This window comes from Dermacentor andersoni, chromosome 9 (genome assembly GCF_023375885.2).
Source record: "Dermacentor andersoni chromosome 9, qqDerAnde1_hic_scaffold, whole genome shotgun sequence".
NCBI classification, from domain to species: domain Eukaryota; kingdom Metazoa; phylum Arthropoda; class Arachnida; order Ixodida; family Ixodidae; genus Dermacentor; species Dermacentor andersoni.
The window spans coordinates 138,005,427-138,019,714 of record NC_092822.1 but is presented as its reverse complement, the minus strand read 5'-3'; the positions used below and the strand labels follow the sequence as shown (position 1 = coordinate 138,019,714).

At 46.2% G+C, this 14,288-nt stretch overlaps 1 protein-coding gene across 5 annotated transcripts in view; it reads right to left on the bottom strand.

The window, feature by feature from the left end:
- The window catches only part of LOC126529763 (ferredoxin-fold anticodon-binding domain-containing protein 1 homolog), a 155,339-nt gene that overhangs the window by 68,483 nt on the left and 72,568 nt on the right, over positions 1 to 14,288 (bottom strand). The window contains exons 2-4 of one of the 5 annotated variants that reach the window (XM_055070029.1): positions 12,542 to 13,244; positions 12,284 to 12,470; positions 11,955 to 12,212 (exon numbers count right to left, since the gene is read on the bottom strand). The exons of 3 other annotated variants lie outside the window; for them this stretch is intronic. In XM_055070029.1, the coding sequence (XP_054926004.1) occupies positions 11,955 to 12,094 (140 nt within the window). In that variant the 5' untranslated portion in view covers positions 12,095 to 12,212; positions 12,284 to 12,470; positions 12,542 to 13,244. Of the gene's footprint in view, positions 1 to 11,954; positions 13,245 to 14,288 lie in introns of all 5 variants that reach the window. One more of the 5 variants, XM_055070027.1, reaches the window with a different exon arrangement.

Here is a 14,288-nt window from a genome sequence, read left to right as displayed (position 1 = left end):
AAGGAAGTATAATATGGATAGAATTGAACATGCTCTCAGGAACGGCGGAAGCCTAAAAACAGTGAAGAAGAAACTAGGAATTGGCAAGAATCAGATGTATGCGTTAAGAGACAAAGCCGGCAATATCATTACTAATATGGATGAGATCGTTCAAGTGGCTGAGGAGTTCTATAGAGATTTATACAGTACCAGTGGCACCCACGACGATAATGGAAGAGAAAATAGTCTAGAGGAATTCGAAGTCCCAAAGGTAACGCCGGAAGAAGTAAAGAAAGCCTTGGGAGAAATGCAAAGGGGGAAGGCAGCTGGGGAGGATCAGGTAACAGCAGATTTGTTGAAGGATGGTGGGCAGATTGTTCTAGAGAAACTGGCCACCCTGTATACGCAATGCCTCATGACGTCGAGCGTACCGGAATCTTGGAAGAACGCTAACCTAATCCTAATCCATAAGAAAGGGGACGCCAAAGACTTGAAAAATTATAGACCGATCAGCTTACTGTCCGTTGCCTACAAAATATTTACTAAGGTAATCGCAAATAGAATCAGGAACACCTTAGACTTCTGTCAAGCAAAGGACCAGGCAGGATTCCGTAAAGGCTACTCAACAATAGATCATATTCACACTATCAATCAGGTGATAGAGAAATGTGCGGAATATAACCAACCCTTATATATAGCTTTCATTGATTATGAGAAAGCGTTTGATTCTGTCGAAATCTCAGCAGTCATGGAGGCATTAAGGAATCAGGGTGTAGACGAGCCGTATGTAAAAATACTGAAAAATATCTATAGCGGCTCCACAGCCACCGTAGTCCTCCATAAAGAAAGCAACAAAATCCCAATAAAGAAAGGCGTCAGGCAGGGAGATACGATCTCTCCAATGCTATTCACAGCGTGTTTACAGGAGGTATTCAGAGACCTGGATTGGGAAGAATTGGGGATAAAAATTAATGGAGAATACCTAAGTAACTTGCGATTCGCTGATGATATTGCCTTGCTTAGTAACTCAGGGGACCAATTGCAATGCATGCTCACTGACCTGGAGAGGCAAAGCAGAAGAGTGGGTTTAAAAATTAATCTGCAGAAAACTAAAGTAATGTTTAACAGTCTCGGAAGAGAACAGCAATTTACAATAGGCAGCGAGGCACTGGAAGTCGTAAGGGAATACATCTACTTAGGGCAGGTAGTGACGGCGGATCCGGATCATGAGACAGAAATAATCAGAAGAATAAGAATGGGCTGGGGTGCGTTTGGCAGGCATTCTCAGATCATGAACAGCAGGTTGCCATTATCCCTCAAGAGAAAAGTGTATAATAGCTGTGTCTTACCAGTACTCACCTACGGGGCAGAAACCTGGAGGCTTACGAAAAGGGTTCTACTCAAATTGAGGACGACGCAACGAGCTATGGAAAGAAGAATGATAGGTGTAACGTTAAGGGATAAGAAAAGAGCAGATTGGGTGAGGGAACAAACGCGAGTTAATGACGTCTTAGTTGAAATCAAGAAAAAGAAATGGGCATGGGCAGGACATGTAATGAGGAGGGAAGATAACCGATGGTCATTAAGGGTTACGGACTGGATCCCAAGGGAAGGGAAGCGTAGCAGGGGGCGGCAGAAAGTTAGGTGGGCGGATGAGATTAAGAAGTTTGCAGGGACGGCATGGCCGCAATTAGTACATGACCGGGGTTGTTGGAGAAGTATGGGAGAGGCCTTTGCCCTGCAGTGGGCGTAACCAGGCTGATGATGATGATGATGATGATGGCCATCTTGAAGCCGTTAGGTTTAGCGAGAGCAGGGGGAAAGTAAACAAGTCTGCAATAGAGGCGATTGGAAGATAGGTGGAAGAAAAGCAAGGAAACGACAAAAAACGGAGACATAAGAAAAAACAAAGTTTAGAATTGGGGGTCAGCAAATTTGGCTATGGGAATTCACCGTGGGTTTCTTTTTTTCTTCTTTAATCTAGGTAGGATATCAGGCAGTATAATAGCAAGAGCTTGGTGGCGCAGCCCACTGCCTTGTTCCAAAGGGGACGTTCATAACATCCATCCATCCATCCTAATATCATCATCATTACGTAGTGAGCAATATGGCCACTGCGATAGCGGCGGGTGGGACTCGTTGCGCTGCTCGCTCACTGGTTTTGGGCATTTTGTTGCCGCTTTCGGGGCGGTGTTCTGTGTACGGTACTCTAAAATGACTGCAGATATCTTTGTTATATCGCCAGGTGACTGAGAGGCCTCAACTAGCAAACAAACACAAATTGCCCGCACCTCCACCAGATGTCACGTGGTGGTGACGTTGAATAACACAGTAGCAATACTGTGAACGACAAAAATAACTTTTATTGGGCGAACCTGTGCCCACAAAACAGGCTACACTTATAGCACAACGATAGCAGCGAACACGCTCGGCGATCGTCGGAAATCTGATCAGCGGCTCAAGCGCGTTGGCTTTTATAGATCAGTCATCGAATGTTCCAGATTAACCGTTGGGACCCGCATGCCTTCTACAAAGTTCTATACCATTCGTGTCAAGTGATGAAATCAGACAACACAAGGTTCGGCGACAACAGACAGCAGATAGAAGCATCGATAACTTTCCAGAAACTTCGGATACATGCAGGCGCGTCCCGCGCTGTGCGATAACATTTGTTAGGCAGCAAAACGTGTCGCCCGATAAAGACAAGTACACGTGTCAATACCCTCCTCTTAAAAAGCATCGACCCGATGCTGCAAACAAACGAAAGTAATAAATAAGCACTCGTAGCAAAGAAAAAAAAATAGGAAAAGTTCGTTAGCGTCTGTAAAACGGTTTAAGACGCACCACGTGGACCACTTCAGGTCGTGCACGACGTCGCTGTGAATGCGAAATGCCATCTGGCACGACCTCATAGTCCAGTGCGCCAATACGTCGGATGACCTTGTAGGGTCTGAAATAGCGTCGCAATAGTTTCTTACTTAGTCCTCGTAGGCGTATTGGGGTCCATACGCTCCTGACAGTGGAATTTCCCGGCGACGGCCGCGCCACCTGTAGCGTCAAAAGCGAAACTCTGGTACTGGTCAAACTTCAATCGACGGCGTAGTCGCGCACGTGTTGTTGTTATGACCACGTGTGATTCGAAACTTCTGAACCACGTGCGCCACTGTCCTGTGAGTAAACGTTCCCATACCGCTTTTTTACGATGGCAAATGTGCAAGACATCGAAAACAGCCCAGGAAGAAAAGCGTGGGGACGGCGGTACTGCTGCGTCAAAGGCTGTAACGGCCGTGCAGGACCGCCTGCTGTCCGACTCTACAGATTTCCTGGCCGGCCGTGGTTTTGTGCTCGCGCTTCCTTCCTGGAGGATCGCACTAGAAAGTATTGTAGTCAGTAGACTGAAGTTTTTGGTCAAGAAAGAATCTTGCCGCACAGCCGGCTTACATATTTTAGCAAATTCTCCACATCTTTTATAGCTATTTATTTTCTTGTATGCGAGGCATACTGCGTGGTGGCTGCAGGTGTTCTGTCTTGCATGAGTCGCTCAGCACTTCACGCTGTGTTGCCGGATACGGTCACCCGAGTCTTGGCGGCCGGAGCGGCCCAAGCTTCGCCGTGCCGGTACCTCGGCAGTTGTAAACAAAGTACTGCGGTTGCTTGTCAGAACATAGTCTGATAAAATTTTTGTGCAGGTTGTTTAAAAGAGCCTTTTAGTAATTCTAAAAGATATGGCGCCTATCATCCCTGGCCAATGAGGCTTTGCAAGCGTGTCAAAACAGCACCACGGAAGGACACGTTTTGTCTACGGCACGGGTCTACGGTAACTCAAATCGTTGGATAAAGAACACCTATGGTTTAGTTTGTAGAAATTGCTACGAACGGATGGATGTCCGATTTTCCCTTCTTTAATTACTTCTCTCCGCCTTGCGGGTTTCCGCGGAACTATTACGTCAAACTCTTGCCTTTGCTTCGTGTTGTCCACAAATTCGACTTAGCCCTGCCACCTGCTAGCCGCCTGGTTAGCTCAAATGGTAGAGCGGCTGCCCCGGAAAGGCGGTGGTCGCGGGTTCGAGTCCCTGACCAGGACGAATTTGTCTTCAGCTTTGAGGCTTTTGTTTCGCGGAACCTGTTTGGGTTTCCTTTGTAGCAAAGGCTACGAACAGGTGGATGTCTGATTTTCCCTTCTTTACCTACGCATAACGCTTAATAAGCTCTGCCATGTCTGCACACTCAATTGAGCTGCTTGATGAAAGCATAATATGATATTTGAGTGTACTCAGGCTAGAGATACGCTGAAGTTGTGTTTGCCTTGGTGGAAGTGACACTTCTCATGATTCAGTTCTTATGATATGACTAATAAAAAAATCGGGGCCCTCGGTTAACTTCCTTTCTTCTCGTTTACTTCGGTAGCAAAGTCACAACGGCGGTTTCTTTCACGCTGTGAACGTGCCAGGCAGCATAGAGCTTTCCCCCTTTACGACGAATGGCAGGGCGTATCCGACCGTATAAAATTAAGATTGGTCTGAATCCACACAGTAAAACTTGCGCCATTTAAATCGTTTCAGAACAAGCATGAACAAGCGATCACGTTGGCAGATCCCCGTGGGCAGTGTGAGTAACGTGGTCCGTCAGTGTCAGTTTTGACGGAAGGTGCCGCCAGAGGCGCTGACGATAGCTGCTCGGACGCGCCGCCTGGGCAGTGTCAGGAGCGTATACCCAAACACGGTCGCCGGGCTGGTACTCGACGAAGCGTCGTCGGAGGTTGTCGGCTGTCGGTACGCTGCTGGTTTTTGATCCGTAGGCGGGCGAGCTGTCGGGCTTCTTCGGTGCGCTGGAGATAGGTAGCGATGTCAGGATTCTCTTCGTCAGTTACGTGCGGCAGCATGGCGTCGAGCGTCGTCGTCAGGTTCCTGCCGTAAACAAACTTGAACGGCGTAATCTGTGTTGTTTCTTGCACCGCCGTGTTGTAAGCGAATGTTACGTACGGCAGGACGGCATCCCAGGTCTTGTGTTCGATGTCAACGTACATTGCTAGCATGTTGGCGAGGGTCTTATTCAGCCGCTTGGTAAGACCAGTCGTCTGTGGATGGTAGGCAGTTGTCCTCCTGTGCCTTGTCTGACTGTATTGCAGAATGACCTGGGTGAGCTCCGCTGTAAAGGCCGTTCCTCTGTTGGTGATGAGGACTTCTGGGGCGCCATGTCGCAGCAGGATGTTTTCGACAAAGAACTTCGCTACTTCAGCGGCGCTACCTTTCGGCAAGTGCTTTAGTTTCAGCGAAGTGGGTGAGGTAGTCCGTTGCCACGACGGTCCACTTATTTCCGGTTCTTGACGTCGGAAAGGGTCCCAACAAGTCCATCCCGATCTGCTGGAATGGTCGGCAAGGAGGCTCGATTGGCTGTAGTAATCCGGCTGGTCTTGTCGGTGGTGTCTTGCGTCGCTGACAGTCCTGGCATGTTCTGACATAACGGGCGACGTCGGCGATCAGGCGCGGCCAATAATACCTTTCCTGTATCCTCGACAGCGTCCGGGAGAATCTAAGGTGCCCAGCGGTTGGATCGTCGTGTAGGGCGTGCAATACTTCTGGACGCAGTCCTGACGGGACAACAAGAAGGTAGTTGGCGCGCACTGGTGAGAAGTTCTTCTTTAAGAGTAGGTTGTCTTGAAGCGAGAACGAAGATAATCCTCGCTTAAATGCCTTGGGGACAACGTCGGTGTGCCCTTCCAAATACTCGATGAGGTTTTTCAACTCCGGATCTGCTCGCTGCTGTTCAGCGAAGTCTTCTGCGCTTAAAATGCCGAGGAAGGCGTCGTCATCTTCGTCATCTTGCGGCGGCGAGTCAATGGGGGCGCGTGATAGGCAATCTGCATCAGAGTGTTTTCGTCTGGACTTATAGGTTACAGTGATATCATATTCTTGCAGTCTTAGGCTCCACCGCGCCAGCCGTCGTGAAGGATCCTTTAAATTTGCTAGCCAACACAAAGCGTGATGGTCGCTGAAGACTTTGAATGACCTGCCATATAGGTACGGGCGAAATTTCGCTGTAGCCCAAACGATGGCGAGGCATTCCTTTTCGGTTGTAGAATAATTGCCCGCACCTCCACCAGATGTCACGTGGTGGTGACGTTGAATAACACAGTAGCAATACTGTGAACGACAAAAATAACTTTTATTGGGCGAACCTGTGCCCACAAAACAGGCTACACTTATAGCACAACGATAGCAGCGAACATGCTCGGCGATGGTCGGAAATCTGATCAGCGGCTCAAGCGCGTTGGCTTTTATAGATCAGTCATCGAATGTTCCAGATTAACCGTTGGGACCCGCATGCCTTCTACAAAGTTCTATACCATTCGTGTCAAGTGATGAAATCAGACAACACAAGGTTCGGCGACAACAGACAGCGGATAGAAGCATCGATAACTTTCCAGAAACTTCGGATACATGCAGGCGCGTCCCGCGCTGTGTGATAACATTTGTTAGGCGGCAAAACGTGTCGCCCGATAAAGACAAGTAGACGTGTGAGTATCGAACAATTTCTGAAAACGGTATAGTTATAACGAGTATAATAGCAAAAATTATGCGTACATCGAACAAAATAGCGACTCCCGATATAGCGAACAAGCGGCACAAACATGCCCCCAGAAGTTGGCTCTCCCTTGAGGTGGTGGGAAAACCCTGCGGTGCGGCTCCATCCAACTGCTCTCCCTACCCTGACTGTGCTGCGTCAGGCGAGCCGTCGACATTTCCCTGCAAAAAATTATCCTGGCCCGCTCGCAGCACTTGCTCAGACAGCCAATGAGAGGCTCTTGTGCCCTCGTCGTGCAAGATGGCGCAAGTGAGGGTTGTCTCGCTGATGTTCTGGTTCATTGTTTTTTTTCGCCTTGTGGTCCTTCTCCTGCAGTGTTGCCGTGATGAAGCGGCGGAATTTGTTTTTTGCCATGAAGCTCAAAATCATAAATCGGGTCGTACGTGGTGAGAAGTCGGCTGTTCCCGCAGCGTGCAAGATTATGCTAAATTTTACATCACATATTGTCTGTTCTTGATATTTCTGCTGCCCATTTAGTGCTCAGGTGCAGCAGTAAACGCTTTCACACAAGTGGAATACTCGTAGGAAGGTGAGGAACGTTATGGAGACAACAACGCTTATAAGGACCTCTGAAAATATTGTGTATAAGCAAGGATGCTAAATAAACATACAAGTATGCCCAATTAATGCTTACAGATTCTTGGAAAATGCAATTTACGATTTCATGTTGAAAAAACATCTCAGTCTGTGTGTTCAAATGGCGCAATAAGTCATCTTGGGTACTAGGCGCGAAAACACACACGACACAAGGAAGGAGACAGGACAGAGTGCCACTTACAACTGCTTTTATTCGGAGGCACACCACACACTTATATACCCGTCTTAGACGCAAGACGGGTATATAAATAAAAGTAGTTGTAAGTGGCGCTCTGTCCCGTCTCCTTCCTTGTGTCGTGTGTTTTCGCGCCTAGTACCCAAGATGAATTGTGACCAACTCGCCCAACAATACGTCCTTTTAAGGTGCAATAAGGCTGCAAGAAAATGAACACTTCAGCTGAGTAACAGTGAGCAAGGGAAGCCTCAGCCTGCAGGCAATGTTTCAACAAACACATTTGTGAGGGCCGTGACGAAGAGAAGTTCCCTCGCTGAGGCTTCCCTTGCTCATCCACTGTTGATTGGCTGAATGTTAAGCCAAACTTTGAGTAATTTCAAAAACTTCTTGTGAACAATGTCCTAAAATATGTCATCTGCTGTTTGAAGAGAAAGAAAAATTGTTTTTATTGGTTTGTCATGTTTGAGAAGTGTGGAGTAGGCCAGCTGTGTGAAGTTGCCTCTTCTAGCCATCTCTTACGGCGCAAGGCTAGCCTAGTTACTGATTTCATGGAAACTGTACATGAGCCTTTTGTAGTTAACAAATGAAAAATAATGCATATATCAAGATCTAATTCTAATCCTAGCACTTACCATCTTAACAACGTTTCCTTAGATATTTATTTATTTATTTAATATACCTTACAGGCCCATTTAAGGGCATTGGGTAAGGGGGGACACAAAGTAAGTGTTTCAACAGGAGTAAACAATATAAACATCAATACAGGCTTTCACAAGATAAGTAAAGCAGTACAGGAGTAGACAATATAAATATCAATACATGCATTCACAAGATAAGTAAAGCGAAGTTCAATAAATGTTTGTCTAGGCAAAGCTTTAGAGAGCGTAAACACAGTAATATACTCATGCTCACAAAAATATAAATATACAAGTGTGAGAAACAGGGAGGGAAAGCAGGTCAATAACATCCTTATACAATGTTTCTACAGGAAACTCTGCAATTCTTTGCGAAAAGCGTCACAATCTGTTATGCTCGCAATGTTATCAGGAAGACTGTTCCATACGGTTATGACACGTGGCAGTGCTGATGCGTTAAATGACAGTGTATTGCCGAATATGCGCATTACCATGGACGTATCTATGGAAAAGGCAAAGAAGACTTATCGTGCGACGAGTTTCAAGTGGCTGGAGCGAAATATCTGCTTTAATCTTGGTCACGCTGCAAGTTCTGTCGTAGTTACTTGTGATGAAGTGCGATGCCCTGTTCTGAATTTTTTCTAGCATATCAACTAAATAATTTTGATGTGGTGACCATACTGATGACGCAAATTCTAACTGTGGGTGAACAAAAGTCTGATATGCTAATTTACGAACTGTAGCAGAGGATTTACGCAAGTTCCGTCGAAGATAACCCAGAGTTTTCGAAGCTTTTGCGCAGATAGCTGTTATGTGTGTACTCCAGGAAAGATGAGTTGTGAGTTCAATGCCAAGGTACTTGTAGGACAATGTCGGTGGTACGGCGGTGTTATTCAGGACGTAGGAAAAGTGAGAGTTTGAATGTTTTCGCGACAAGGACATAACTTTACATTTGTCTGAGTTCAGGGTCATCTGCCACGTACTGCACCAGAAACTGACAAGGTTAAGGTCGTTCTGCAATACTAAATGGTCATCAGATGTTTTTATTGTACAGTATAAAATGCAATCGTCAGCGAAAAGCCTTATCTGCGATGATATGTTTTGTGGAAGGTCATTAATGAAAATTAAGAAAAGAAGAGGACCAAGGACACTGCCTTGCGGTACGCCAGATGTAACGTCAGAAGTAAGCGATGAGTGGTTATTAACAACAGTGAACTGTTGCCGCAAGGAGAGAAAGTTTCGGAGCCAAGATAAAGTTAATGAATCCAGCCGGAGCGCGGATATTTTTGAGATGAGGCGACAATGAGCGACACGATCAAATGCTTTGGAAAAATCTAAGAATACGCAGTCAGTCTGCTGTTTGTTATTTATGCTGGAATGTAATTCTATTGTAAATTCAAGCAACTGAGTTTCACAAGATAAGCCTTTTCTGAATCCATGCTGGTTAAAATAAAAAAAGTCATTTGATTCTAAATGGCGGTAGATATGCGATGCTATGATATGTTCCAGTAGTTTACAGCAGATGCATGTTAATGAGATGGGACGGTAATTTCGTGGAGTGTACTTGTTATCTCCCTTGAATACAGGGATAACCTTTGCGATTTTCCAGTCCAGGGGTAGTTCGCCAGATGCTAAGGATTTCCTAAAAATATGACACAAAATTTGGCTTGAAATTGTAACGGTATTTTTTAGTATTTTTGAGTTAATATTGTCTATACCGGAAGATGTGGATAATTTCAAATTATTTATTAAAGACGAAATGCCATCTGCTGTAATATCTATAGGTTCCATAAAAGAATATTCGAAGTCGGGAACTATGGGAACAGTTGAACAGTCTTCCTGTGTAAAAACAGATGTGAAAAACATTGTTAAACGCTACTGGACAATCGGCGTCAGACAGAGGGCTTTCAGCATCATCATATAGCACAATATTGCGGACAGTGTTAGTTGGTGATATGACTTGCCAGAATTTTCTGGGATTGTTGATTAAAAGAGATGGCAGGTCACATGAGAAATATTTGTCTTTGGCTGCGCATAGCTCTTTGCAGTAAAATGTTAGAAAATCACTGTACGCTGCCCAAGATGAGGCTTGATTGTCCCTTCTGGCCGCCCGATACAGACGCTTCTTGTTTTTTAGTGTTCGAAGGTGCTTTGTAAACCAAGAATTAGATCTGTCATTTGCTATAACGATTTTTGGCACGTAAGTTTCTACAAGAGCTGTTAATTTTTCTTAAAATGTTCCCAGGTGTCGTTTACCGATCTTGAATTAAAGAATGGCAGAAACACTTCACTAAGAAAAATAGCCAATTCAGCATTAATATTTTTATAGTCGGCCCTATTGTAATCTCTAATACTTTTCATCTGAACCTGATAGAAAGTTTGTGGAATATTAATGTCTAATTGAAGAATTTTGTGATCGCTCAAGCCATCAATGTAAGCAATAGGCCCGGTGGTATCAGGTGCGGAAGTTAATACTAAATCTAGGATGTTGGGACCACGGGTGTGTTGATCGACTGTCTGGGTTAGATTCTAATCTAGTGTTAAGTTAATAAATTCAGCAGAGGAGCGGCATGATGATGACAGATTTGGCCAATCAATAAGTGGAAAATTAAAGTCTCCCAGGAGATAAACAAGAGCCGTGGAACATTGTTGAGTAGCACGTGTAATGCTTTCACGCAGTACATAGAGAAACGAGTGGTCAGCGTCGGGCGGCCGATAACATGTGCCCACTAGGACGCGGGCAGAGGCTGTTGCGCAAGCGACCCAAACTATTTCAGCTGGGGAATTGGTGTCTACGAGAAAGGACGAAATGCAGGTTTTTATAGCAATCAGGACACCACCACTCCTCTTCCCACAACGGTCATGCCTGTAAATGTTGTATTTGTTACTGTTGGAAAGAAGTTCTTCATTAGTGATGTCTGTGTGCAACCAAGTCTCAGATAAAGCTACGATATCATGGTCGCCATCTTCCAAATAAGCACTCAATGCATCGCGCTTGTTTACTAGGCTGCGAATGTTCGTGTAAGATAACGACAATGTGACGTTAAGGAAGATTGCGATTTCTTAGCTATACCAGCAAATGTTGCCTTCTTTAGCTACAGGATTGACGGCACAACTGTGTCGGTAGCGCGGTCATAAACATAAGTGGTGTCATTAATACGAACCTTATCTATTGTAAGTTTGAAAGGCTGTTTTCTTGTTTTGGCAAATTCAATTAATTTTTTCCTTGTTTGCCTTGTGGACAAAGAAAAATCTTCACGTATGGAATACTCAGTACCTTTTAGCTTGCGCGGAAGTGCGAGGATATTCTGCTTGTCTTTAAAAAGGGCTAATCGTGCTATGATGGGCCAACGTTTCTCAGAAGAAAAACGCCCCAATCTATGCATGCGCTCAAACTGTGCATTCACCATAGTAAGGCCAAGCTGTTCAGAGCAAAAATTTATTATTTTTTGTTCAGACGCAGCCCAGTTTTCGCCTTGCTCATCATCAATACCGAAAAACAGTACATTACATCGTCGCATTCTGTTTTCTGTATCATCACATCTTGAAGTGAGCGAGTGAAGTTGGTCACATAAACTGCGTAACTCGTTATTTGGTTTCGAGATTTGAACACTATCGAGAGATGCAACCATGTTTTCGAGTGCATCTATCCTTCCAGCTAAGCAATCTACTCTGGCATCTGTGGCTTCTTGCCGTTCCCTGACACCTTTAAGCTCATTTAGAATAGCTGACTGTCCCGCTTCAAGTCTGCGCACAGTCTCAAGAACGGAAGCAAGCGTTTGCGCGATGGCATTTGTGTCAGGGCCCAGGTTTTGTTCAACATCCCCAGAAAGTAAAATCAACCAGCTACCTATGGAAGGACATACGCTCGACAAGAGTAATGACACCAGGCACAATTTATCAGAAAGCACTTCGGGGCACGACACCGCAATGAGGCAATAGTTATCAGTCTTAATACATGAAGCGCCAGGGCGGTAACTGACCTGAAAATACAGCAGCGGTAAGTGCCCCATTTCGGCGTAGGTGTCGTGCCCAAAGCGAGCCGTGACCGGACCCTGCTTATATTCCCTCTCGTGCGCTGCGATGATAGCGGTACAAGATCCAGCTGGCCAGCCCATTCCATGGAAGCGCACCGAGTCTAGCGGGTTGAATGGGGATCCAGGCGGCGATGTGAGTAGAGCACTTGAAGGCAGGAGCCAGCACCCAGTGGACGAAGCACGGACGCCACATAAAATGGCAGCCTGTAAATACAGCAGCGGTAAGTGCCCCATTTCGGCGTAGGTGTCGTGCCCAAAGCGAGCCGTGACCGGACCCTGCTTATATTCCCTCTCGTGCGCTGCGATGATAGCGGTACAAGATCCAGCTGGCCAGCCCATTCCATGGAAGCGCACCGAGTCTAGCGGGTTGAATGGGGATCCAGGCGGCGATGTGAGTAGAGCACTTGAAGGCAGGAGCCAGCACCCAGTGGACGAAGCACGGACGCCACATAAAATGGCAGCCTGTAAATACAGCAGCGGTAAGTGCCCCATTTCGGCGTAGGTGTCGTGCCCAAAGCGAGCCGTGACCGGACCCTGCTTATATTCCCTCTCGTGCGCTACGATGATAGCGGTACAAGATCCAGCTGGCCAGCCCATTCCATGGAAGCGCACCGAGACTAGCGGGTTGAATGGGGATCCAGGCGGCGATGTGAGTAGAGCACTTGAAGGCAGGAGCCAGCACCCAGTGGACGAAGCACGGACGCCACATAAGATGGCAGCCTGTAAATACAGCAGCGGTAAGTGCCACATTTCGGCGTAGGTGTCGTGCCCAAAGCGAGCCGTGACCGGACCCTGCTTATATTCCCTCTCGTGCGCTGCGATGATAGCGGTACAAGATCCAGCTGGCCAGCCCATTCCATGGAAGCGCACCGAGTCTAGCGGGTTGAATGGGGATCCAGGCGGCGATGTGAGTAGAGCACTTGAAGGCAGGAGCCAGCACCCAGTGGACGAAGCACGGACGCCACATAAAATGGCAGCCTGTAAATACAGCAGCGGTAAGTGCCCCATTTCGGCGTAGGTGTCGTGCCCAAAGCGAGCCGTGACCGGACGCTGCTTATATCCCCTCTCGTGCGCTGCGATGATAGCGGTACAAGATCCAGCTGGCCAGCCCATTCCATGGAAGCGCTCCGAGTCTAGCGGGTTGAATGGGGATCCAGGCGGCGATGCGAGTAGAGCACTTGAAGGCGGGAGCCAGCACCCAGTCGACGAAGCACGGACGCCACATAAAATGGCAGCCTGTAAATACAGCAGCGGTAAGTGCCCCATTTCGGCGTAGGTGTCGTGCCCCATGTCGTGCCCCCGTGCCCCATGTCGTGCCGTAGGTGTCGTGCCCCCTTTCTTCATGTCCTATAAGTATATTGGTGTACACATTACAAATAACTTAAATTGGACTAGTATAGAGTACATCATAACAATGCTATTCAGATGCTCGGGTACTTACGGTGCAACTTTTCCAAAGCACTGTCTGCTTTAATACTACACCTTTACAAGACTCTAATACCTTAGAAACTTGAATATGCATCTGCAATATGGGATGCCAGTCGTGTTAATCTTAATACTTCACTTTAACTAGTACAAAAATCTCGGATTGTTTCATTCTTTCAAATTATAAACATACCGCGAGCATAGCCTCAATGAAACTAACCAGCACTTATTCCCCTTACTGCCGCAGTCGCCCGTGTTTCGCTATTTCACAAAACTTTCCATCTGAACACACTTTATGAGGACTTCATACCGCGGCCTCAAGTGCACTTCAAACCATATCGACTATTGCAGTAAGGTAGAAATTGATTCTTGTTACACGAAATCTTTCATTCTTTCATCCCCCGTACATCTCAGGAATGGAATGAAACCCTCAAGTATCGTAGCAACCACCGATAACAAACTTTTTTTGCAAGACATTAGCTAACATGTATAATCAGGAGAATCATTGCGCTACCAGAATGCACTGCTTTTGTTCGTTACCTTACTGCTTTGTAACCACTCCCCTCTTTAATGGCATATGGCCCTGAGGGTACTTTAAACAAAAAATCGAATAATAAGGCGAAGAGGGACTGCCAAAGTTTCAGTCAACATGAAGCACTATTTCCTCAAAATTGCACTGAGCGGTTTTGAAGGTGTTAAAATTCATTGAAGTTTCGTGTAACAAATTAGTGCTATGAGGGAGCACGTGATACTTGGTGGTAATGCCCGTCAATCTGATTTGCAAATAGCAGATGACAGAGAGTTTGTGAATTAGCAAATTTGTGCTTACTACATTGTTTCTATTCTGGTCATCAT